The 24,885-nt window shown below is 36.0% G+C and overlaps 1 protein-coding gene across 1 annotated transcript in view; it reads right to left on the bottom strand.

Moving 5' to 3' along the window:
• Positions 1 to 320: 320 nt before the first annotated feature.
• NUDCD1 (NudC domain containing 1) overlaps positions 321 to 24,885 on the bottom strand; it is a 37,965-nt gene continuing 13,400 nt past the window's right edge. Inside the window, exons 3-10 of the mRNA XM_054630377.2 lie at positions 19,412 to 19,597; positions 17,502 to 17,682; positions 14,710 to 14,895; positions 12,109 to 12,316; positions 9,878 to 10,022; positions 8,447 to 8,572; positions 6,509 to 6,668; positions 321 to 4,822 (exon numbers count right to left, since the gene is read on the bottom strand). Of these exons, the coding sequence (XP_054486352.2) occupies positions 4,530 to 4,822; positions 6,509 to 6,668; positions 8,447 to 8,572; positions 9,878 to 10,022; positions 12,109 to 12,316; positions 14,710 to 14,895; positions 17,502 to 17,682; positions 19,412 to 19,597 (1,485 nt within the window). The 3' untranslated portion in view covers positions 321 to 4,529. The remainder of the gene's footprint in view (positions 4,823 to 6,508; positions 6,669 to 8,446; positions 8,573 to 9,877; positions 10,023 to 12,108; positions 12,317 to 14,709; positions 14,896 to 17,501; positions 17,683 to 19,411; positions 19,598 to 24,885) is intronic.

Here is a 24,885-nt window from a genome sequence, read left to right as displayed (position 1 = left end):
ATTGATATCCAGCTACCACTTCATGGCAAAGATCTTTGTGTAAAGAAAGTTTTTCAGAAGGGCCTTAAACCTTTTATGAAGGAAAAACTATTACTCCAACAAACACTTCTCCAAGAAAAAGGGACTATACCTTGAGTTTGAAATGATTGCAATAGTCTTGATGAAAAGGCTTGCTTGATACATGGCTCTTCTAAGTTGAAGATGTCAAGTTATCTTTAGACCTTCTGACTTTTATCCATAGCACCAATAAACATGTATTGCATAGGGAGGAGAGGAAACAAATCCCACCAGATTTCAAGAAATAGATTACGAATGGCACATAGGACTGACAGTACAAAATTTTAATCCAAAATTTTTATTATATGGCTAATATGTGATTGACTGTAGGCTATAAGTTCATCTAATCTGCATAATGAGAATAGAAGACATAAATTGACAGAAGGCAAGGAAATGAAGATGTTCTAGCAACTCATTAATGAAAGAGAGCACAAAAAACGGAAATAAAATATAAGCTTTAACCTTACTTGTTACTCTTATAGGATCTGTTGTTTCAGTAATGAAAAGCCACTATTTTACAAAGGACAGACATACAGACCAAATACTTCCTATTTTCCTTCACTTTCCTGCAGAAAAGCACCCATGTTGAGGTAGGGGGAGAGGAAGGAAGGACAGATCTCTCTCTTGCATCTAGAAGGGTTTGTCCCAATCATTTGGATTTTGTACATAAAAAGGCAGGATCACAGGCACAGTGTACACTTTAACACAAGAATACACCTGAATATTTATCAGCCCTCTCCAGTAACTACCTCTGTAAATTTGTGTTGGCAGAAATGGAACATTAGCAAGGCTGTACAGGGGATTTCACAGAGATAAACAAGGAGTACAATAGTGCATGTCTTGGCAACAGCCCTGGCCCTGCAGTACAGACACCTGCTAGAACTTTGCCCTAGCAGAAAACTTCTTAACACAAATTTTATTTTAAAGAATTTCTTATTTCTATTTTTCTATTTTACTTCAGTAGCATAGGAAGACTACACATTTGAAATTAACATAAATGCTTTAAAATAATTTTAAAATTTTAAAATTTCTTCTATTTATTACAACTTGTGGAAGAATACATCATGCATTCCAAACATGCAGTCAAGGAAAGCACTGAAAAAGAATACTGAAATCAAATAATGCAGTAACAGCCAAGTAAGCCTGTAATAGTCAAATATTTTCTCAGAAATTCTGTAAACTGATTGTGATTAGGACCTCTCAGGAAGAAAAAGTAAGGTTTCAAGAAACGAAATCCTAGAAAAATTGAAGCATGGTTGTCAGAAAACCTTATCTTTAAAATATCCACATTTTATACTTTGTATAAGCCTATTTATGATATGCTGAACAAATGAGCCTTAGTTGTAATTGAACACAGAAAAGGAAATGCTGGGAGTGTCTCTTGGTGGCTTGCAGCCATTTAATTATTATAGAGTGGTTGGAAGGGGACCTTAAAGATCATCTAGTTCCAACCCCACTGCCATGGGCAGGGACACCTCACACTAGACCAAGTTGCTCCAAGTCCCATCCAGTCTGATGCTGAACTTTGAGGAATAGGGCATTCACAACTTCTCTGGGCAACTTTGTCCAGTGTCTCACCACTCACACCGTAAAGAGTTTCCTCCAGTATCTAATCTAAACCTACTAAATTTCAGTTTAAAGCCATTATCCCTTGTCCTACCATGCCCTTTTCCAAAGCTCCCCTCCAACACTCTTGCAGGCCCCCTTTATGTACTAGGAGGCTGCTCTAAGGTCTCTCAGAGACTTCTCTTTCCCAGGCTGAACAACCACAACTCTCTCAGCCTGTTGTCCTAGACAAGATTCTCCAGCCCTCTGATGATCTTTGTGTCCCTCTGGACTTGCTCCAACCTGTTAATGTCTCTGTTATGTTGGGGTCCTCAGAGCTGGATGCATTTCTCCAGGTGGGGTCTCACCAGAGCAGAGCAGAGGGGATTGATTACCTCTCTGGACATACAGGCTATGCTTCACATGATGCAGCCCAGGACATGTTTGGCTTTCTGGGCTGCAAGTGCACATTGCTGGGCCATGTCCATCCTCTGATCCACCAGCCCCCCAAGTCCTTTTCTCCAGGGCTGCTCTCAATCTATTCTCAGCCCAGCCTGCTTTTGTGCTTGGGATTGCCCTGCCTCAGGTGCTTAGCAGCTTGCTGTGCAATAGCACTCCATGTTCCTCAAGGTAAAAAATAATTTAAATTCTAAAATATCCTTGACTTTCATAGAAGCAAAATAAGAGAGAGACTACTTGATACATCGTTCCTGGGAAACATGATTACAAACACATGAGTAACACAGAAAAGGGATGAACATTTTCCCTGTGTTCAGTTATTTCCAGATGCAAACAAGAACTCCCTTGAAACAGAAACACATTTGGAATATGAGTTCTAGTCATTGCATATTGTAATACCTCTGAATAGGTAACCATTTTACTTGATTTTGTTTCCTCTGTTGCAGGAGAGAGCAGAGCATGTTTCCAGACATGTAACTCACATCAAGAAGAATTTGACATAGAACAGCTGAAATTCTCATCTATATTGAAACTGCCTGCAGAAGACCAGAAGTGACAAAGGCATGTTGACTATGATTCCTTTACTCTTTCATTCCTCCATTCCCCAAATGTCACATTCTTAACTCTCAGTCCCCAAATATTAAACCTTGGGTTACAAAGTAATATTCATATACACCTAAAAGCACTTAATTTATACTACAAAGTAATAAGCTACATATTTTTTTTCTACAGGATCTCTGCAGGAATTCTACTGCCTTGATTGACATTATTGGACAACAAATAAAACTTAGATGCAAAACAGTAAAAGTGGTAATATATTCACTGAGCTTTTCCAAAAAGCATTTCCCAGACAGTTTTAAAAGGACTTAAGGTTTTAAAAATCCAGTCTGTTTTAACTTACCCAGCTAAAAGTAAAGAGGTTTTACAAATCCAGTCTGTTTTAACTTACCCAGCTAAAAGTAAAGAAAAGCTTTTCAATATTGGATATACAATATAATCTTGCTGTGAGAAGAATGAAAATCATGTTCTTTGAAAAGCTTCTGCATTTGGATGGTTTTTGCAAGCCACAGCTGCTTGCCACCCTCTTGTTATTTAATCAGTTCACTGATACAAATCTGGAGAGTTTACAAGAGAGTCAAAACAATCACAACTAAAGAAATACTTAACTCTTCTCTCAATAGATTCTTACAGAGTTCTGAAATAATACTTGTAGGGAGATGCAAACTAAAAGGCTGCCTGTATTCGTGTCTCTCAGTACTCTGGTAGCACAGATGACAGCAGCTTTCCTGTCAGTACACAACATATTAGGCATCCTTTGCTATGGATTTGTAAGCTAACTATGAAAAAAGCCCAACCCAGGGTGGACTGACTGTCACAACTGACTCTTTGGTTTCAATGTATTGACAATGCCAATTTAAAATAAGAAACAAAAATCTTCACATACAACTATTCAACTCAATTAACCATACCCGTCTGTTAAACCAAAGCATCCTCATTGGCCTGAGCGCTCTTACATTGCAAATTTACCACGTTTTGACTTAGGCATCACAGACAGAACATTTAAGTGACAATGCAGCATTTACAGTGGCACCTGAGGCAGAAGCAGCACCTCTGAGTGTCCCATCCCAGGTTACAATACCAGTGCTTTTTCTGTCAGCCATTTTCTATTTTCTCGTTGTAAATGAGTCACTTGAAATGAAGTATAAAGTCAAGTCAAAATGGCACAACTGAGAGTTTGACAAGACCTTAACTAACAGCACTCGGTGTATCATTGCCAGCTATGTATTGACCCTTACTTTGCTTCTGGAATTCACTACTAAAACGTATTCTAGAAATGTGAACAGACTTTACTGCAAGTATAAACAAGTCCCAAACCAATAATTTAAAATGTGCACATACAGTAAACTTGCTTCATTTTATTACCTGTATAAGAAACATAATACCCCATTCATTTCACTCAAAACTACTGAATGTCAAAATATCAAATCAAATATCAAAAGTTTTTTGGTCAACCATATTTGAATTGGAGAGTTTTTTTTCTTTATAATACATTCTACTAGGCATATCATATGCTTTTAACTCTTTATCTGACTACTTTTTTAATACGTAAACAGTGGCATTTAAAAACAGCAGTCAATTCTCAAAATTCAGAAGTATAGCAAACAAAGTCACTTGGAAAAAGCAGTGCATAAATCTATTCACCTATGCAATAGCAGCATCCGATAATTACTTTGACAAAGATGTTAATGCAGAAGACGTTTTCCCATAGCTCTGAAAAAGCTTACTTCCATGGCAGCAAAGTCAAAACTTCACTTTCTTACAGAAAAATTCTAATGAAGAAATTTGATTCCCCTGTAAAACATCCCCTTTTTGACTTTCAGCAAATTGTACTGACCTTGTCAGATCATCAACGTATTCACTTCTATAACAAATTGTTAACACAAACTACAGCAGAGCACATTGAATAATTAATTTCCAGCATTCACCTTTATTAAAAACAAGGTTTTCGTTGTGAGAACAAATAATCTCTCACTCGTAGCTTGAAAGCCTAAGATAGGATCATTGGCTTCCAGGGTTGCTACCAGCTGCTTAGCAACCTGTCCTACTTGTCTTCCTTCCTTCCTGTTGTAGAGAACAGTGGCCAGAGGAGTTGGTTGGCGATAGATGAAAACTCTTCGCAAGCACTCACAAAGAGCAGCGTAGGAGTAATCTGGAGCACAAGCCATGAACTTCTTGTCTTGCTTTGATGCTTGGACATAACCTGTATAGCCCAAAACCCAGTAGAAGGGATAAGTAACACATCAGTTTCAACAGAACTTTAACTGGCTGATAAAACCCAAGCTTAACTTAAAAAATAATATGCAATTTGTAACAAAAAAACCCCCTGAAGACAAACAACAAGAACAACCAACCAACAAAACCTAACATCAGCAAAAAAACCCCCAAACGACCAAACTACTCTTATTACATCAACCAGTACTTTCTGAAGGGATGCATTAACCAGTTTAACACCAATATACAATTCCCATGTACCTCATGTTAACTGGTGTTTTGGATACATATGCACAGCAAGATACTCCTCCTGCATCTGCCTCCTCTCTGCCTCACAAGGTCTTTCATTTTCACAGCAGGATCATAAGGACACAGACATGGTCCATATGGGTAATCTTGGCCCAAAATTAGCGGTTTAAGTAGAATAAATCTCGTCTCTCTCCTCATCTCCCAGTGTGTAATTACATTTAAAAATTAGGATTTCTGAGCCTATCTAATCTTGAACAGACACTTAAAACTTGTTTTTGGTTTAGAACTCACTAAAAAAAAAAAGTTAAAAAGTAACACACTGTAATTTCTGTTAATATTCACTCAGAAGGAAAAAACCCCTCCCTTTTCCACTTTCATTACAGGACTCTAGTATCAAATTGACTCAATTCAGACTGATTTCCTTTCACACTTCTATAAAGAGAACTGAGATGCAATTCTTCAAAGTGATCTACCATCTTTCTGCAAGTACTTCCTTCCCTGCTAAGAAGTTATTTGCTTCACTTCCATTGAAAAGTGCAAGCCAATGTTTATCACATGGGTCAACAAGACAGGAAAAATCTAAAGGTCACTTATTAAAAGACCTTACCATAAGATTACACAGACCTAGACACATGATCAATTAACTGCAGCTATTGCCCTGACAATGTCTGTGTGAGTGTTAAGGTAGTGATTATGCTTTTCAGTCTCTAACTCAAGTCACTTATCCAAGGAACTCTCTCCTTTTTACTATGCAGTTCTGTGCTTACATCCTATACATGGTCTGAAAAGGCTTGTCTTCCTCCCAGGGCATGAACATCTCATTTCTATGTTCTCTTATTTCTAAAATTAAGCTACTGTTGCTGTTGACCTCATGTTAGAGATAGAAATGAGATGAGACACTTCTTTCTTTGTGCCTAATAGCCGAATTTTTATTGCACACAGCTCATTTTTACATGGTATCAGAAGGCACCATGTTTGCCTCTAACTGGTTAACAATCCACTGAAACCCAATTCACTGGTCAGTAAATGGCCAGTGTACATCTCCACCAAACCTCCCTCTTTCTAGACAGTTTACATATTTCCTTCATGGATTCTAATGGGATAGACTTCTTGTTTTCACAGGTGCAAACAAAAATCTTTTCTTACAATATAGATTGTTATGCAAACTGATTCTTATTCATATGATTCTTTTCTCATGGGAGCTTAACAAGCTAGCTTAGCCAGAACAGCAAGGCCTAAGCCATGTCTTACAAGGCCTCTCTTCTATAAGGTTTTACCTATACCTATAAGTTATCATGCTGCTACCAACAGAATTATAATGACTTTCAATTCAGATTTACTTAACTGAAGTATCAACATAAGCCATACCAGCAGCATTCACATAGAAAAGTCTCAGATGTGTGTGACACAGAAGTTAATTTCTTACCTAAAGCATTAAAAGTTGCAATGTGTTCCCACATATTCTCTGGTTGGTCAGAGTGAGGCTGCCAGAGAAGAGCATCTACATCATGTCTCAGGCAGAAACATGGCATTTCTTTGGGATTCACAACAACTGAGAAAAGATACTGGTTACTTCCAAGATTAATCTGAAAACAAAACAAATACAAAATATTGATTCAAAGCACAAATAGCAGATTCTGTTACACATACTGCCAAAGTTAGATGATCAACAGTTTTATGTTTGTTACTTGACAAAATGTTTGAATACATTATGCTGCATCCCACTGATCAACAGCTCAATACAACACAGGTGCCTTACACATTTCAAGGAGATGCAATTAAGTGTGTTGGAGTATTATTCAGAGAAACATTATGTCCACTACACAAGAATGTGCTTTGTACAAAAATGGTTTTCTAGGATAGATCCTAACCTACAACTTCTCATGTTAGGGAAAGATTCTCTCTAAGTAATCACATCTGGTTTTCTGCAGGGCTAACAGGGAAGGAAAAGCTTTTACCTGTCAGCTTTTACCAGCTTTTGCCAGCTTTTACCTGTCCCTCCCAGGTAAAAGCTGGCAAGCACTGAAACAAGGATTAGGTAGAATACTAAAATGATGAAATATCAACATTTTTTAATTTACTTGCAATCAAGTAATTACCAAATTTCAGGTTAGCATACTCTTCAATAAAAATGTTTTTAGGAGTTGTGGGTAAAGAGCTGTACCAGTCCCATTTCTGAAGGAAAAGGTCCCATAATTTTAAACCCAAACAGCTTTAAAGAAGAACTAAATCGAAGTGAAAATATAGTCCTGTATGCTGAAGAATATACTGAAATACTCCTATTTCTACATACTCTAACAAGGACCAAAAATGCAAGTTCCCATAGAAGAGGCTGAAATTAATATTTCCTACCCACAGCAACTGTCCTTTGACCATAATGCTTTAAACACATTAACTTTTGAATTACTTTTATGCCACCCATTTTAAGAAGTCTTTACAAGCACCCTGGAGTTCAAACTTGCTCCACTATGTCTTGCAGCTTGCCAGAAAGCAGCCTTTTGTGATACACAAAAGCACACCTTTTGTGATGAGCTCATGTTCCTCCTGCTATGTGAAATGTCTTTGGGGTGCTTCTTACCCTTCAGTGTGAGAAGCAGTAGTTTAGGCTGAGTTAGTTAGAACTTTATCCAGTCTGAAAATACCTTGGACATACCAAGGAAAATACCTTGAAAATACCAAGGACAGAGGCTGCACAACTTACTAGGCAACCCAAACCATGCTACAACCATGATGTAGTTTTTGCTTTCATCCAGTTTCAAAAAAAACCCCAAAAAGCCCCACAACAACGAGTTAATCTGTAATGTTTTCATATGATTTTGTTGTTTCCAACACTAGGCAACAGCCCAGATCAAATCCTAGCTTACTGTTAGTCAGGGCTGCTTACAACCCAGATCAAGCTCATTAATGAAGCATTTTGCCACCAGTCTGTTATTTTTAGTGTGATTGACAAAGAAGTATTATAAAGTGATCTATGCTTCAGCTTCTTAGTAAAAAAGGTTAGGTTTCTACCAGGCTGTCTGAAAATTACTGAGGAAAATGCAAACTAAGTAATCTAAAGAACTTTATGCCACTGAAAAGGACCCTTTCCTTATAATTCCTTTGATATAACTTTGTTTTTTCAAATGGCTCACTTGTGAAAGAATATGTATTTTTTTTAATGAGAACAAAAGGAGCTTTGTTTTTATATTAAAATGACATTGAAGGACACATATGGATTGACATTTTCTGTTGCTACTGTGATTTGATATTATGGGAGAAGTTTATGTGATTTCAAGAGTCTACAAATTTTTGTACTGATAATAGAGGTCAATTTCCAAACAAAAAAATGCTTTAAAGTATTTCTATAATAATTTGCAGTACTTACTATATGAGTAATTTTCAAGCTATCACCATCAAATCTACACAAGCTTGCGCCATCTTCAAGAAAAGCATCACATTCTTCTAACTCTTGAGCATTACAAGGTGGCTTTTCCTTATCAGGGTTTGGATTCTGAAAAAAAGAATGAACTACACTGAAAATCAAAACAATTGAAAAAAAAATTAATCCTTTTTACAATTAAAAAAACAACCTAAAGAACAATTGAACATGAAGAATTATTTGCATATCCATACATAGTGAAAGATTAAGCTATTATGGAATTACTCAAAATTAATAAAATGATTTCTGCTGTGGAGGACAGCAGAAGTGGTAGGTACAGTAAAATCAATTTCAGTTTGAGGAAAGGTACATAAGCCACTAAAACCTGGATGATAAATTCCAAATTATTCCAAATAATTCTCTAAGTAGCAAAAGCATACAATCCTGAAAACATATGCACATTTAGTAAATGTACATCAGTGTAAGCTTTTTTCATCTTGCCATCAGTAATGCAATTAAAAATGGATTAATTAATTTTATAAGCAGCTCTAAATACATGACACATTTTAGTTTTGCTATTAATTTTAATTTATTAAAATCTATTTTAAATTAATGAAAACTTATGATTAAAAAGTCATCACTTTAAGCTCAGTAGGAAGTGAAGTACACAATAAAAGAAATTTAAAGTTAAAAAAAAAACAAGGTCAAAAGAATATTACAATATCTTGCTCACAAATACTGAGGTAGAGAGAAGTCAATCTGAAGTACTACATAGAATTTGTTTTAATAACACTTTTCAGCCTTACTAAAAACAAAGTAATAATCCAAACCTAATACATCAAAAGTCACAGGGAGGCACAATTCACAAGTTTCAGAGGAGATGCCATTTTCTAATTAAAAAGTATCAAGCAAATATCAGCAAAAAATTACATTTTACTTTAAGTAGCCTTCCTGTATAACAAAAATGCCAGAAAGTTCATGAGCCATGTTTATAGTTTCCTGAATTTTCCTTTTAAACATGTCATTTACACTCTGTAGGTCAAGTACAGTATCCTTAGCAAGACAGTAAAAAAGTTTTGCTAACTTATTGATAAACAAGAAACAGACATCTTTCAAAATATTTTAATTAATTGCTCTTAAACAAACTGGCACACCCTAAATGGTGGGAACAAAGTTTATTTTCAGTGTTAAATCAGGCTTCTGTTTGGTGCACAGACACCATCATACAAATTAAATTCAGTCCCCCTTGAAGATGCTTTTATTGTTCAAAGTACATTCACAACTCCAGTGCCAGTAGCTTGTTACAGCTTCAATTAAAAAATGAATAAATAGTAAAAGAACTGATGACCTGAGTCAATGCAGTGCAAATTAGGGTAGCAAGAAAAGACAGCATGCAAAAGCTCAAGAATTTTAAGTGTTTGATTCTTGACTCTTTACCATTACTTCAGAGGTAAGATGCATCAAGCTTTCAGCTATTTCAGAGCATTGGGAGGGGTCCATAATGAATTCCCCTCTTGTGTCACCAATGATTAGCTCTGTCCACCGACATCCCTCATTTTTCTTAATCAGAGAGATTTCCAAACTAAAATGCAAAGAGAAGACAAAGAGTAGCACATGAAAACACTACATCCATTTGTCAGATTAGTCAAAAAGCTCTAAATGTACATAAGAGCACTTCTCGTCAAACTCAATTAATAAGGAAAATCACATAACAGAAACCATTAGCATTCAAATTATAAAATAAACTATTCTAACAAAAAACTATTCTTAAGAAAAACAGACCAAGGATGTGATTTCTAATACATTGAAAACCCTGAGGTTTGTGTAAGTGTAATTTATCCTGAAGAAGTCTCATTAAAATATTTAAACTATGGTAGGAAATCACTTGTACAGCAATCTATTCAAAGACTGTCAGAATTTTACTACAGAGGTTTATTTGAAACATAAGCAGTAGTTCTTAGGGCTACTTAAGTGTGCCCTACCTCTAAATAACATCTGGGACAAAAAGATTTGTATTTTATAGACCTCAGGAATAATACCTCAACTAATTATCTATACTGTCTTTCTAAAATAATAACTCAGAAGAGATAAGATTTCCATAACAAGTAAAAAAAACCCAACAACTACAAAGATAACCCAGTATAATCACTAAACTGTTGGGAATAACTAATTAAGTAAATGAAAAATAAGATGCAGCCTGATGCACCAACATGGTAATTCCATTTAAATACTGTGTTGGACAAACACATAGATATAATGGTAAAACTGAAGTCAATTTTATCATACTCACTTTTTAGATACACTTACAGGTTCTGCAGCAATGACAGCTGTAGTGCTCCTGACAGAAAACCCTCTAAGTTACTAATTACTGCACCATAGCAGCAACTATTCAGTGAACTCTGAAGCAATTACACTGGTACTAGGAAGAGCATACTTTTACAGAAAACATTTGGAGCAAGTTTTTGACTTTTAGTCAATAGATTTATATCAGTGTTGCAGTACGAACATTAAGAACTGAGTGCTACTTATTACACTGAAGTATGGATTACCCTTTCTCATTAAAGTAAAAACCTGATATTCATAAAATAACACTAATTGGAATGAGTAATAAAAAAACCAAGTTATTCAGCTTGTAAAAATCAAGTTATTCAGAGTTATTTTTCAGCAGGATATCTAAAAAGCAGCAACCCCGCACATTTTAATCACAGTCAAATTTTAATATACAGTAATAGTACAACCTATATAAAAATATTAGTCCCTCTAATTTTTTTTTTGAGAATTACTGTCCTTTACAGTTAACCTTTTGGAAACTGCAAAAAGCCAACCTTATCACAACTTGAAGGGTAGCTTTTGTTTTACATAAACACCTATGAGCTGTTGAGTGGATCACCTGGTGGTGTACATGTTTCTTCTTGAGTTCATTAAAGAGTGTGAATATCTCTGAGATAACCAGACCAGCGTGGGGAAGTAAATACATGGTTCATTTCAGGCAGAGTATGAAAACCAGACAATGCACAAAGAAAAACCTGACTATGTTTCAGGGAGCTCTGAATTATTTTTTTGCACCCTCTCCATTCTTTCATATTTTTATTTCAGAATCAGAAAAGCACCTAAAAGTCACTTTTCAAATAAAAGCAGGAACATTTCTATTTGAGGTCTACAGCATGTTAAGTTCACACAGATTCATCTTCTATAATGCACATAATATATAATTTTTAGGAAAGTATATTAAGGAATTTATAAGTCATGCCTAAAGAATTTTAGTTGTATTATTACTACAATGCAAGGCTGTGGAAAGTAGAAGAGAAACTAACACATACAATAAGGTACATTCACACTAATCAATCCTGAAACACAGTGAAAAAAATAATTGTTGAACCAATTAAGTTTACTGTTCTTACAAATCTATGTTTAACATTTTGATACTGGGTGGGTTTTTTCCCCGAAAAATAACTGCCAAAGAAGGGATTACTTTTACAATTAGATAAAGAAACAGTACTGAGACAGCAAAGGCAGTGAACTGTTTTCAGGAGAGGAGACATTCTTGCAAGAAGGGACATGGGGTGTAGCACTAAATGAGACCATCCCAGAAGGGCCAGAAGTCAGATATGGTATATGTTTTAAAATCAGTTCCTATCAATAAAAACCCTAAAACATATATAGAATACCTTTTGTCCTCTCTAATTATCCACGTGCAGCTTTCATGGTCCACAGATGAATAGAGCTTTCCTTCCATCAAAGGAGGCTGGTCTTTTAGTGTAACACATATATTATCAGGGGAAAAACGTATTTTTATGTCATCTCTCGTGATGTCTTGAGGCAGGTGAACTGTTATGGTCACATCATCTTCCGTCTGCTGCCAGTAGTAGAGAGGGTCTACAATTGGAAACATGCAGCAAAACACAAACTAGGTTACAAGGATTACTGGATTCCACAGCATTCAGGGCTGAGACACATGGAATTTTCTGAAAGTGTGTTTCTGAAAAAGTGGAAGTTAACTTTTACTCTGAGCAATTTACACAAAATATATTTGGAACATAAAATAGAGAAACACCTTTTTAGTAATCAAATCTGTTTGTGTCCCTCATTGGGAAAGTAATTTATATTCATGTCTATACTCAAATATGCTGATAGTTATACAATGGGCATTAATTGTTACTCTAAAGCTTACTGTAGCATTATGAAATTGGAATGCAAAATGTACTTAAACACAATGAAACACTGATGATTAATAATGTGGTTGAGGAGACATCAGGTGCAGTGTACTGAGACACTTGAGCACATCCAGAGGAGGGCAACAAGGCTGGTGAGAGGCTTGGAACACAAACTCTGTGAGGAACAACTGAGGGAGCTGTGGAAGTTTATCCTGGAGAAAAGGAGATTCGGTGGTGACCTTATCACTCTCTACAACTCCCTGAAAGGTGGCTGTAGTCAGGTGGGGGTTGTCTCTTTCTCCAAGCAGCAACTGACAGAACCAGAGGACACAATCTTAAGCTGTGCCAAGGGAAATACAGGTTGGATATTAGGAAAAAGTTTACTATGGAAAGAGTGATAAAGTACTGGAATGGTCTGCCCAGGGATGCGGTGGAGTCGCTGTCCCTGGATCCATTTAAAAAAAGACTGGATCAGTGCCATGGTTAGGGCTGGGTTGGACTTGATGATCTTGAAGGTCTCATCCAACCTAGTGATTCTGTGACAAGCTACTGCATGCTAGAAGTACATATAATTCAGAGATGTGAACATTTTTTCTTATATATTTTGCCAAAAGCTATACTGACTACTCAATAGAAATTATTTTATAAGACTAAGTAGTCTCAATCTGCCTCAGCTAATGGAGATGAAATAAAACTGCTTGCCCAGAGGTAGAGATCGACTTTTATTACTGTGTTTAGAAGCTGTCTGATTACCAAACTGCTAGAAGAAATGGCCTTTTAAGATAAATGTTTATACAAAAGGAAGGCTATGACAGCATGAGGGGTAATGCACAGAAAATACAAATACAAATGAATATATTTTCTAAAGAGCAATCTTGTACAAGTTACCTTTCTATTTTGAGAAAAACTAAAGTATGGGTTCCCCTTGAAAGCTCTCAAGTTGTCAGAACCCAACCCAAGATTCCACTGATCAAATGTATTTGATACCAGCAACTGTAACTCTGGAAGGACTCTTGCACTGTTGTCCTTTGTTACAACTGCCCTGCTCGCAATGATCAGTCACAGGTGCTATAATTATACTTCCCCAGAAACTATTACTGAGACATGACAGCCTTCAAAATTGTGAACACTGACACAAACTGTATCTGATATTAAAAGTCCATTACACCTGCAATTTCATGTAACTGTGCAAATAAAACTAGAGCCTACATTAGGGTTAGCAAAAGGTGCTCAGTGCACTGAAGAACTCCTTTGGCTCAAGATTTATATGTAGACTATTCTTAATAAAATTATATGTACAATATCACAGTTGTCAGTGTTTAACACATTCCAGAAATTTGATCCTTTTGTATTGTTTTCCAAATAGATTTTCACACTATTGGCAAAGATTGTGCTACTATCCTTAGAGAGAATTTGTTAGAATTTGTTTACTAACCAATGCCTCATATGCAGAAACAGAAATCAAATATGAAATAATCCAACATAATTACATAAACATAGACATTACAGAACTTAGTGATACTTAGAAATAAACAACTCTATTAATAGGTTTTTACATAGTTTTGTTTTGATTGCAAAGAAAAAAAAGTATGAACGCATTTTGTTGAAGATTTTCTGAACGGTGTTCCCACTGGAGCAAATAGAATCTTTTACAGGAGTCTCATTCTTTAAAAAGATTTTTCAAAATAATTATTTAAATTTTAGATAGGCAGGAATAAATTACATATCAAAAAGCTTTCTGATGAGTAACAGTTTGGGGAAGTCCATGGCCCCCTCCCATCTAGGAAGACTGGTTTCTTAATTTGAGTACTTCAGATAGATGCCTAAATTTAGGCATTAGTAATCCAACTAATATCAAAAACTTATTATACATCTGTCTGCAAAATATCTTTTTCTTTAAGACAACAAAATTCTTTTAAGTGTCTCCTGTCCAAAAATTGCACCTAATATAGGTTTATGCACAATACAACTGCCACAAGTAAAAGCAAACAAACAAAATCAATCTGTCCATAAGATAGATATTAAAACTTTCATTGCTAGAGTTTCCAAACAAATGCTAAACCAACAAGTCAAAGAAGAGAGCAGCTTATCATAACCTGTCAGACTAAGTCTTACCTTTCTTTTCATTTGATACTTTTGCATCATCATTTTCTTCTAATTTGTCACTTTCACTTTGCATAAACGTGAATGGTTTGTGGGAAACAATCATTAGACCATCTCCACTTGGCTCTATTGCTGCATAATGGGGGACTGATTTTCCTTGCAAAACTCTCCTTTTAATGATTTCGTATCCATGATCACCTATAAAATAGAATTTTTAAAAAGTCATAATATATTTCTAGAAGACAAATTATTATCTAAGGAACACGTTACATTTAAAAATACTACGCAATCCTACCTGTTAAATCACAGTACCATGGTTTTCCATTTCCATTCCAGATTAATCCAGTTGTACTGGATTAATCTAAGACTGAGTTTTATTCTAACAATGTTTTTGCTGATCACAGCTAGCCCAGCACACCCTCTGTACAAATATTTTTATTGTAGAGAAGGTCAGAAGAAAACTAAGCATGTCACATTTTCTGAATCTCATAAGGCAGCATGGTAGTTCCTCATTTCAAGCCTTTATAGTAAGCATTCCTAAAAGTTTGGTTAATGAAAGAAAACCAACTTTGCAAGGGTACACCTTTGTTACAGTCCTCTGGAGTACTATAGAAGATATGAAAAGACCTAACCACTGCCCCCATTATGACTTCCATTCCATCCTTCCATTCTTCTACTCTTTGGTAACACAATAGTGCTGAGTGTGATCCCTTTGTCCAGTCTGCCAAACAGGGCATAGATTTCACATTTGCTGGTGTCAAGAGACATAACCATGTTTCAAGGCTTTGCTTTGATGAAGCACAGATTTTAGTAATTTAAGAAATGGCTTGTTGCTTAACTACTTACTTTTACAAAAATCTGATTTGATAAACTGCATTCACAGACAGAGTTTTAAGGAAAGGCAAGCAACAGCAATTGACTACTGATGAAAGAGATTGTGGAGTATTGTAATTCCTCAAAACAGCTTTTATCTTTGAGACTGGTTCATACATCAGTCTGATTTGTGAGATGTTTGTTTAAATGAAATAAAAAATTATTTCTCTCTTCATAATTAAAGATTGCTTTGAATTTTGTTATTTGCATCTCTACTGACAGTCATTTCAAACAGTTTTTTGTTCCCTGGAAATGCTGTAGAACTGGCAAGACTTTTTGAAAGATTTTCAAATCCACTTTTAGGGATTCCAAGAATATTTGTCATAAGTTATAAAACACACAATGTAAAAAAGAATTTTTTATGTAAGTTTACAGTATTAAAAAATAGAATAAAAGTCTGTGTTGGTGCTCTCACGAGTAACAGTCTTCAGTTCTATACTGACAGTGTTACTGATTTAGTTTTTCTTCTAAATTAAAACAGTAATGTTGAGAGGTTTCTTTCTCTTGTTGACTTGCCACAAAAGCATAAGGCAGTTAGCCTCGTGTGGCTTTCTGAGAAATACTTCCATCATCCAAGGTTTCAACAGCAGGAAACAACTAAAGCCACTGAGGGCAACACAGCTGGTGAAAGGTCTGGAAAGAATGTCCTGTCAAGACTAGTTGAGCACTTCAGGCTTGTCTAGTTTGGAGAAAATGAGGCTGAGAGACAACCTCATTGCTGTCTACGGTCTTCTTAGGAAGAGGAAGTGGAGACTGAAATGATGACCTCTTCTTCTTGGTATCCAGTAACAGGACATATTGGGAATGGTTCACAGCTGCACCAGGTGAGGTTCAGACTGGACATCAAGAACATTTATTTCCTGAGTTAAACACTGGAACAGGTTTCCTTGAGAGATGGTCAAAGCCCCATCTATCAGTGTTTAAGAGGCATTTGGACAATGCTCTTAACAAGGCTTTAACTGGTTAGGCAGTTGGACTAGATGACAGTTTTAAGTCACTTCCAAATGAACTATTCTATTCCATGCTGTTATCCATACTATGTATGTAAGAGATGGAAGAACATTTGGCTAATAACATCACAGTTTGCCTCAACTCTTTAGTTCAACTAGTGAAAGATCTTGTTTATTTCAGTATCAGAATTTTATGTCTTGGAACATAATGAGCAAGACCATATCCGTCATTTCAAGAATGCCTATTAATTTAATCTATACATCTTTAAATCAGTGACACATGGGGTCTTGTATCCTTCATGTAAATCATGATATTTAATGAACATATATATGGTCATATTGAATATATAAATTATAATTTGTAAAACTTTATTAGGATAAAATATTAATTAATAAGTATTAATATACTAACTAATATGTTTTCAATGTGTTGGTCTAAAATTAATGGAATAACTCCATACTCTTATTGGAGGAAAATGTAGAATATGCAGTATTTACTTTTTATGTGACAGGTCTTACATTTATCTCATAATACTTCCAATCCCCTACATCATTAATTGGAAGCTAAAAAAAACCCAACAACAACAGAAAAACCAACCAAAGACCCATATCCAGCTGTACAGTATTTTAAAAAATACTACAGACATTAGTTAGAAATAGTTCCGTATAACCTTGATTGTACAAGACCAAGCTAAACAGAAATTGTATTTCATAACATTCAAGTAAAGTGCTATCTTGTTTTCTTACTATCTTAATGACACCAGTGCAAAACTTTACTTCCTGTTTTCCAAATATCTGTCAAAATTTAGGTCTACAACCAATAACTTGACCTCAAAATATAAGAAAAAATTACCTGTGTATAATCTAAGCTGTGGGAAAGAAATATCAGAACTTGTGGAAAAATAACTTCTAATAAAAAGAATAAAAATATGATTTTTTTTTAAACATTACTCACCAGTAATATAAATGTAAAACACTTACCCTCTTTTCCTTCTGCAATTGTAACCCATTCCAAAGTAACATGAAATCCACTTCCTTTTGTATCCAGTTCATCTTTTTCTACCCTAAGCAGCAGCACAGCTAGTGAATGCGCATCAGATTTCACAAATGAAACACTGTGTGCTATAATAAATGGACTTCCTAGTTCTTCATTAAACACAATCTAGAAGACAAAAACATACTAAAAAGTCAGATAGTTAAAGCAGGAAGGCTTGCTCTTTTACAGAAAGCAGGGAAGGGTTTCGGTGAATGTCAAATTAGTAACAGTTTGTCTTCCACAAATCTCTCTGCCAACATGAACCCACAAATGTCACACATTTCTGGTTCCTCCTTCTGTGGCTATCAAGCTACTGTACTGAAATGTTTTTAAACATTATTGTTTATATTGAACAGCCATTATAAGAGCCCATTAAACAAAGCACAAAGATCCACAAACCTATCTGCATTGTGGCTGTTTAGCACTGCAATAAACAGAGGTACAGCAACTGATGAGAACAAGAGGGTCCATAAACATTGCCTATCAACTGGGCCAACAGTCTCACATTCAAAATGAAAATGGAGGCATTTCCCCAAGGCTCTCACTAGTTCTCTAGATAGTTCAACATTCTGAAAATCTTTGTAGACCTTGACATGTGGAAAGAAGAAGACATAAAGGTCCAAAGCATCACTGCCAGTGTTCAATCACCAAATGTGCCATTATTTAGCTTTGCAAGAGATCCCATTTTCCTCCTCTATAAAGTAAGAAACAAAAGGCTATAATGAAATGAAGGAGAATAATATTCATGTTCAGGAGAAGCTAGGGTAAAAGTTCTTGAATTTTTATTTATGTACATGGATTGGAAAAGTCCCTCCAATATTTGAATTAGGTAGGCAGAATAACTATTACTGTCATACTGAAAGGCTATTAGGCACCAGTGTGAATATAAAATGTCATTAATGATGGGCTTAAAGTTATAAATTTTATTAATTCATAAAAATTATTTATATAATATGAAAATTATTTTATTAATTTTATACAGAAGGACTCCATATCTTATAGCATGAAACATTTGGTACCTATAGCTGGAAGTTTTAAATCTAAAAACCACGTATTCCAGCTTTTTTTCAAAAAGTACTCATTCAGCAAAAAACTGAAGATAAAAACAAAATTAATCCAAACAACAGAGAAGAAGAAAATAAGCATTATTTGCTAGAAGATTAACACATGAAAATGAAAGAACAAATGAAAGGATAAATTACAAAGAATTAAAGTTGCAGCAGTTGAATGAGTATAGACTCAATCTGGCTGTTGTTACTGAAACCTGATAAAGTTTGAGGATTTATAGGGTTGTGATATTACTCTAAACAACTCTAAACCACTGCATGCTGTACATACTCAACAAGTCAATTTAAATAATGACAGAATCTCAAATATAAACTTTGTATTTTTGTTACACTGACAACTTCAATGTAACTTATTTATGTGTCAGCATTCTCACACAGAATAAAAACCAGATGGTATTTATTACCAAGGATCTAAAAAAAGGATGATTAATTTCCTTTACTGAACTCTCAAAAGACGTAGAGAAAGGAGCTAATCCATCATGTTGAAATCTTCCACTTTAGTATATACACCTATGTTTCTGTCAATACTAAAACATCTGTGGTTTCTTAGGAAACTACCCTCTAGCAGAGAAACAGATACAAAATGCAGGCACTTTTTTACCAGATTCATCTTCATAAACAAAAAGGAACTAACCACAGACCATGAGACTCACCGCTTCAGGTAGAAATGTAACAATTGCATTTGCTGTGTCCAAGCAGGATAATGAATATCATTATTAATGCAGCTAAATAACTTTGACAGGTATATATCTACAGTTCCTAAATATATTATTTATTGCAGGACATACCTCCCACTTTTCAGATGCACTGCTTCCACGCTTGCCTGATTTAATTAAATACAGTCTTCCTGTACCATCAGAAAGGGTAACCCACGTGGAGGATGAGAAATGCATTGAGGCACAAAGGCGATTATCACACGCAGTCAAGTCTGTAGGTAGCCTGAAAACTTCTCTTGGTTTTTGTAGAGCAGTGTCCTATAAACAAACAGTCATGAACTAAGACTTTATGAAGTATTTGTTGATTTCAGTAAATATTACAGGCAAATTAAGAATAATAATCTCAGTAGCAATGTACCAGTTTTGTGCATCATTGAGCGTATTTGGAAAAAAGTGGGCAGCAAACATAATTCCCACTTAATGTGGAAAAGGTGGTGCAAAGTCATCAAATTTACTTCTATGAGTGTTTTCTAACTGGTATTTCAGACCTCTTTTTCTTCAATTTTAAGCAGTAATTATATTTTGCATTAGAAAAGGCTTTTATTTTCCCTTAGCATTCCTGTATAATAATCACTTACCTCAAATAATTCTAGTCCCAGGAAAAATGTGGAGACTTAAAAAGAAATGAAAGCCACAGAATTGTACTCAAACTAGTACATAAAACTCACCTGTAAATTTAAAATAATTTTAGCTTATTCTGTTGCACAACTGTCAAATATAATTTCTCAGCTTTTCTAGAGTTTTTATTTTCACTTCATTCATTAAGTTAAGAAAAGTAACACCTATGATTAGCCAGCAACGAAAAGCTGTGCTAATTCCTACCACATTTTCAAATAACTTTTCTATCACATTATTATTATTATACTATGGAATTAAATCCAGTTGGTGGCCAGTCATGAATGGTGTTCCCCAGGTCTTAGTATTGGGGTCAGTCCTGTCTAATATTTCTATCAATCATCTGCATGAGAGATTTGAGGGTACCCTCACTGAGTTTGCAAAAGGCACCAAGCTGGGCAGGAGTGTTGATCTGCTGGAGGGTATTTAGGCTCTGCAGAGGGATCTGGATAGGCTGGACTGATGGGCCAAGGCCAATGGTATGAGGGTCAATATAGAAAAGTTCTGGGCTCTGTCCTTGGGTCACAACCCCAGGCAGCAGCACAGGATGGTGGCAGAGTGGCTGGAAAGCTGCCCAGTGGAAAAGGACCAGGAGTGCTGGTCAATAGCATCTGGACATAAGCCAATGTGTGCCCAGGTGGCCAAGAAGGCCAATGGCATCCTGGCCTGTTTCAGAAATAGTGTGGCCAGCAGAATTAGAGAAGTGACTGTCCCTCTATGCTGGGCGCTGGTGAGGCTGCACCTCAGGTCCAGGGTTTAGGTTTCAACCCCCCATTACAAGAAACACACTGAGGGGCTGAAGTGTGTCCAGAGGAGGGCAATGGAGCTGTGAAGGATCTGGAGGAGCACAAGTCCTATGAGGAGCAGAGCAGCTGAGGGAGCTGGGATTGTTTCGCCTGGAGAAAAGAAGGTTCAAGGGGGACTTTATGGTTCTCTACAACAACCTGAACAGAGGTTGTAGCCAGGTAAAGGTTGGTCTCTTCTCACTAATAACAAGTGACAGGACAAGAGGCAATGTCCTCAAGTTGCTCCAACAGAGGCTTAGATGATATTAAGAAAAATTTCCTCAACAGAAGGAAACAACCCTATAAAACAGGCTGCCCAGGGTAGTTGGTGCAAGCAGTCACCATCAAAGAATATATTTCAAAGATGTGTGGACATGGCACTTAGGGACACAGTTTAGTGATGGACTTAGCAGTGCTGGTGACTGGTGGGACTGAATGATCCTAAAAAGCTTCTTCAACCTAAACAATTCTACAATTCTACTACATGTCATGATAAGGTTATCTGGCATCCTGTTGCAGTGCCACACTGCAAGCTGAACTACAGATAGCTTTTGAGCAGGAATAAACAGAGACACTATGGTAAACAAATTGTGCAGATGACATAATTCTTCAGTGAACAATCAAGACGTACACATTTTTTAAAAATTATGCATACCACTGCATTTTACAAAAAAAAAAATCAATTATTTCCTACTCTGTTAATGTTACACAATCAGCTTGATTCAGTAACAGTGCAAAATGGATGTCAGATTAACAATTTCATCTATATTTCTAGTAATTGTTCCCATAAGTCTTGCTTTAGTTCTGTGTGGTGTTCTTAATTTCCTGATAATTCTAACAGAAAAAAAAACCTGCTTTCATGCTGAAAATTGGATTTCCAACTGTTTTCATTAAGTACAGTGGTATGTCTTCCAGCATATCTTTTAGGGATTATTCTTTATCTTCAGCCTTCACTCTCACATACAGCTCTTTCTTTGCTGAATAAGGCTTTGTGACCGACTTTCTGCTCATTATTTGGCTAATGGAATGTCAGCCATGCTGCTGCCTGCTTAGGATTAAGATTTACCCCCATTTTTTGTGTTGAAGTAATCTCTGAATACCCAAGAGGCTTGTTAGGTTAAAAGAAAACTCTAACAAAATCTTTATGATTTGAAAATAATTTGGTGTTAGAGTTTAAAAAACAGTCAGGACATGCTTTATTAGCAATACAGCTTGATCAGCTACTTATGAAGTAGATCAGGTGGCAGTATTAAGAGCACAAACAAAATATTCTCACAGAAAAATAGAAGATGGAAACTGGACATTCAGCAACATCACAGTCACATCTCTATAATGTGTTAAATAACTGAAATAGAACTTAATCATTTGAAGTTTTTCAACTGAAGCAAGAAGCTATTAAATAAGATGGGCTGGCAGTCTGTCACAAATGGGGTCCCTCAGGGATTGACACCAGGCCCCACACACTGAACATCTTCATAAGGTACCTGGATGATAGGATTGAAAGCACCCTCACCCTGTTTGCTGATGACACTAAACCAGGTGATGAGGTAGACGTGTACCTACAAGGGAAACATGTGGCACAGAGAGCCAGAGAGCCTGGAAGAGCGGGGCAGCAACAACACTGGGAAAATAAGCAAAGACAAGCATGGTCCTGCACCTGGAATGGAACAACCAGAGAGCTCAGAACAGGCCAGGATCTGTGTGGCTGGGAGAAGCCTTGATGAAGGGGACCTGAGGGATACAGGATAACAAGCTGATCATGAGCCAGCAGGGCAATGCTGCAGCACCAAAGGTAAACTGGATCCTGGGCTGCATCTGCACAAGTATAACTAGCAGAGATAAGAGATGTGATCATCCCACTCTACCCAGTGGCTGTCAGGCCCCACCTGGAGTAATGGTGAAAGAAGACATGGAGAGATTGGAAAAGGTGCAAAGGACAGCCATGAACACCAGCAAATGACTGGAGAATCTCTCCTGTGTGAGAAGATTGAAGGAGTTAGGCTTCGTCTCCCTGGAGAAGATTCAGGGGAGATCTCATCACAGTGTTCCAGGACAGCCACAAAGAGATCAGGAGCTCTCTCTTCACAAGAAGCCATGTAGAGAAGACAAGGGACAACAGCTAAAAGTGTCATTAGAAGAGGTTTCATCTAGACATAAGAGAAATTTTTATACTGAGAACAATCAGACTGAAACAACCTCCCCAGGGACATGGCAGAAATTCTACCACTGGAGTTTTTCAAGACAGAACTGGACAGAGTGCTAGATAACCTCATCTAGGCTCCTTTTGCCATGAAAGCTTGGACTACAGGATCTTTTGAGATCCCTTCATCTGGGCTGTTCTAAGATTCTAAAATAAACAAAAAATATAATTTAAAAAATCCAAACTCACACCATATTCACCACCTTGTCCCTCTTACCGATTCATAGACTGCAGAATCTGATCTGCAGTCTTCAAAGATGTCTTCCAGTAGTAACAAAGAAAAACAATTAACAATTCCTGTTCTTTCCTGTATCTTTGGGGGAACATTTCTCAGGAAGTTATGGTTGTTTCCCCTAATTTACAGAGTGTTTTTTATATATATGTATCATATATGAAACAAAATTAGATAAAATGGGTTTCACAGGTATTTTACAAGCTAGTGTACCCACATGTATTTGAACAATAAAATTATTTCTGAAAAAAAAAGAGGTGCCTGACCGACCTTTAGAGATAATCCATTTTTAAACCACATCTATCTTCTTAATCCAACAACAAATAGACCATGTTGAAAACAAAAAATGGTCATAGAACCAATGAAACTATATTTTGTTTTATTTTACTAGGCTCATTTCCAGTCAGTTGATCTACAATTATTTCTGAAGGTCTACAAATCAGAAACCTCTGTTTAACAAGAGGGAAATTCTTCCCTCATTACTAAAAATCAGCATTGCTGTCACTAAGATGAAAATATATTTACAAAGAAATGTACTTGTAAAAATAGAAAAACAAAATTTAAAAATATTGAAGGGATAGTTTTGAAGATATTGACACGTATGTAAAAGGAAGCACAAACAGAAGCATACTTTTGTATTGACAACCTGGGTGGGAAACAAGTAATTTTTGATTCTGTGACACAAAATGTTTCTTAGTCTCAGGTCCATCTTTAACATAGTAAGGCATGAGACTAAGAAACAGCAGTGAAAACATTCAAGATTAAAACTATCTCTCATTATAGACCTCCAATATTTAGCCACAAATCATTTAAACATCCTCTGTCCTTCTATTTTCACTCAATCAGTAGCTTGGGGGAAATAATCTACTTCTAGCAAAAGAAACTTACTCATTCTGCTCTGAAATAAGGCAGGCAAAAATAGACATACACAGGACCATCTCCAAAAGAGTCCTTTGCACTTGGGCATGTGAATGCAACACAGAGAGAGCACACTGTGCATGCAAAGTGTGCAGTGGCCTCATTTATTAAGAATCCTGCCTTCGAGGGCATTTCAAAACATTCCTATTTTCCAGATGTTAGTAAAATCAGATGTGCATTTAACATATGCTGAAAGGTAAGCAAGAGAAACTGCATTTGGGTAAGTACCATTTTAATAAGCAAGAGCAAAAAAAGACCAGATAACAAACAGATAGCCTGCCTTTTGGGCCTACTTAAATTCATATTAGAGATTACTGTGTGCTACAAGAAGATTATGAAACCTGCAATGGAAAATTCACAAATTTTTAATTATTAGAAGCATTCAGGGTCAGTTTGTGGTGTCAGCTGTATCCCTACACCCCCTGGACTTTTCTGCTAATTTATAACACATTCAGAAAGGGAGAATGAAAGAATTAAAAGGAAAAAACCCAAACAAACCAAAACCACAACCCAAACACATATCACACAATCATGAGATACAATAAATTTTGGCTTCCTCATATTTTATTTAATTTTTAGATTTCACTGAAAGGCATTTTTTTCCTATGAAGTAGAAAAGTTTTCCATTGTAACTAGCAATGATTACTGAGCCTAGGAAAAAAAAAGTCAAAATCCTGTGTATCTTATCACTGTATTGTCCATCACTTTTTTTTTCCCTTGGTTTATTTCTCTCTCTTTCACTATAATTATTACTTTTGTTGTTATTATATTTTGCTTTATATAACTTGTTAAACTG

This window comes from Agelaius phoeniceus, chromosome 1 (genome assembly GCF_051311805.1).
Source record: "Agelaius phoeniceus isolate bAgePho1 chromosome 1, bAgePho1.hap1, whole genome shotgun sequence".
Classification (NCBI taxonomy): domain Eukaryota; kingdom Metazoa; phylum Chordata; class Aves; order Passeriformes; family Icteridae; genus Agelaius; species Agelaius phoeniceus.
Note: the sequence above shows the minus strand (reverse complement) of the source record. Positions and strands in the feature narration are given on the sequence as shown.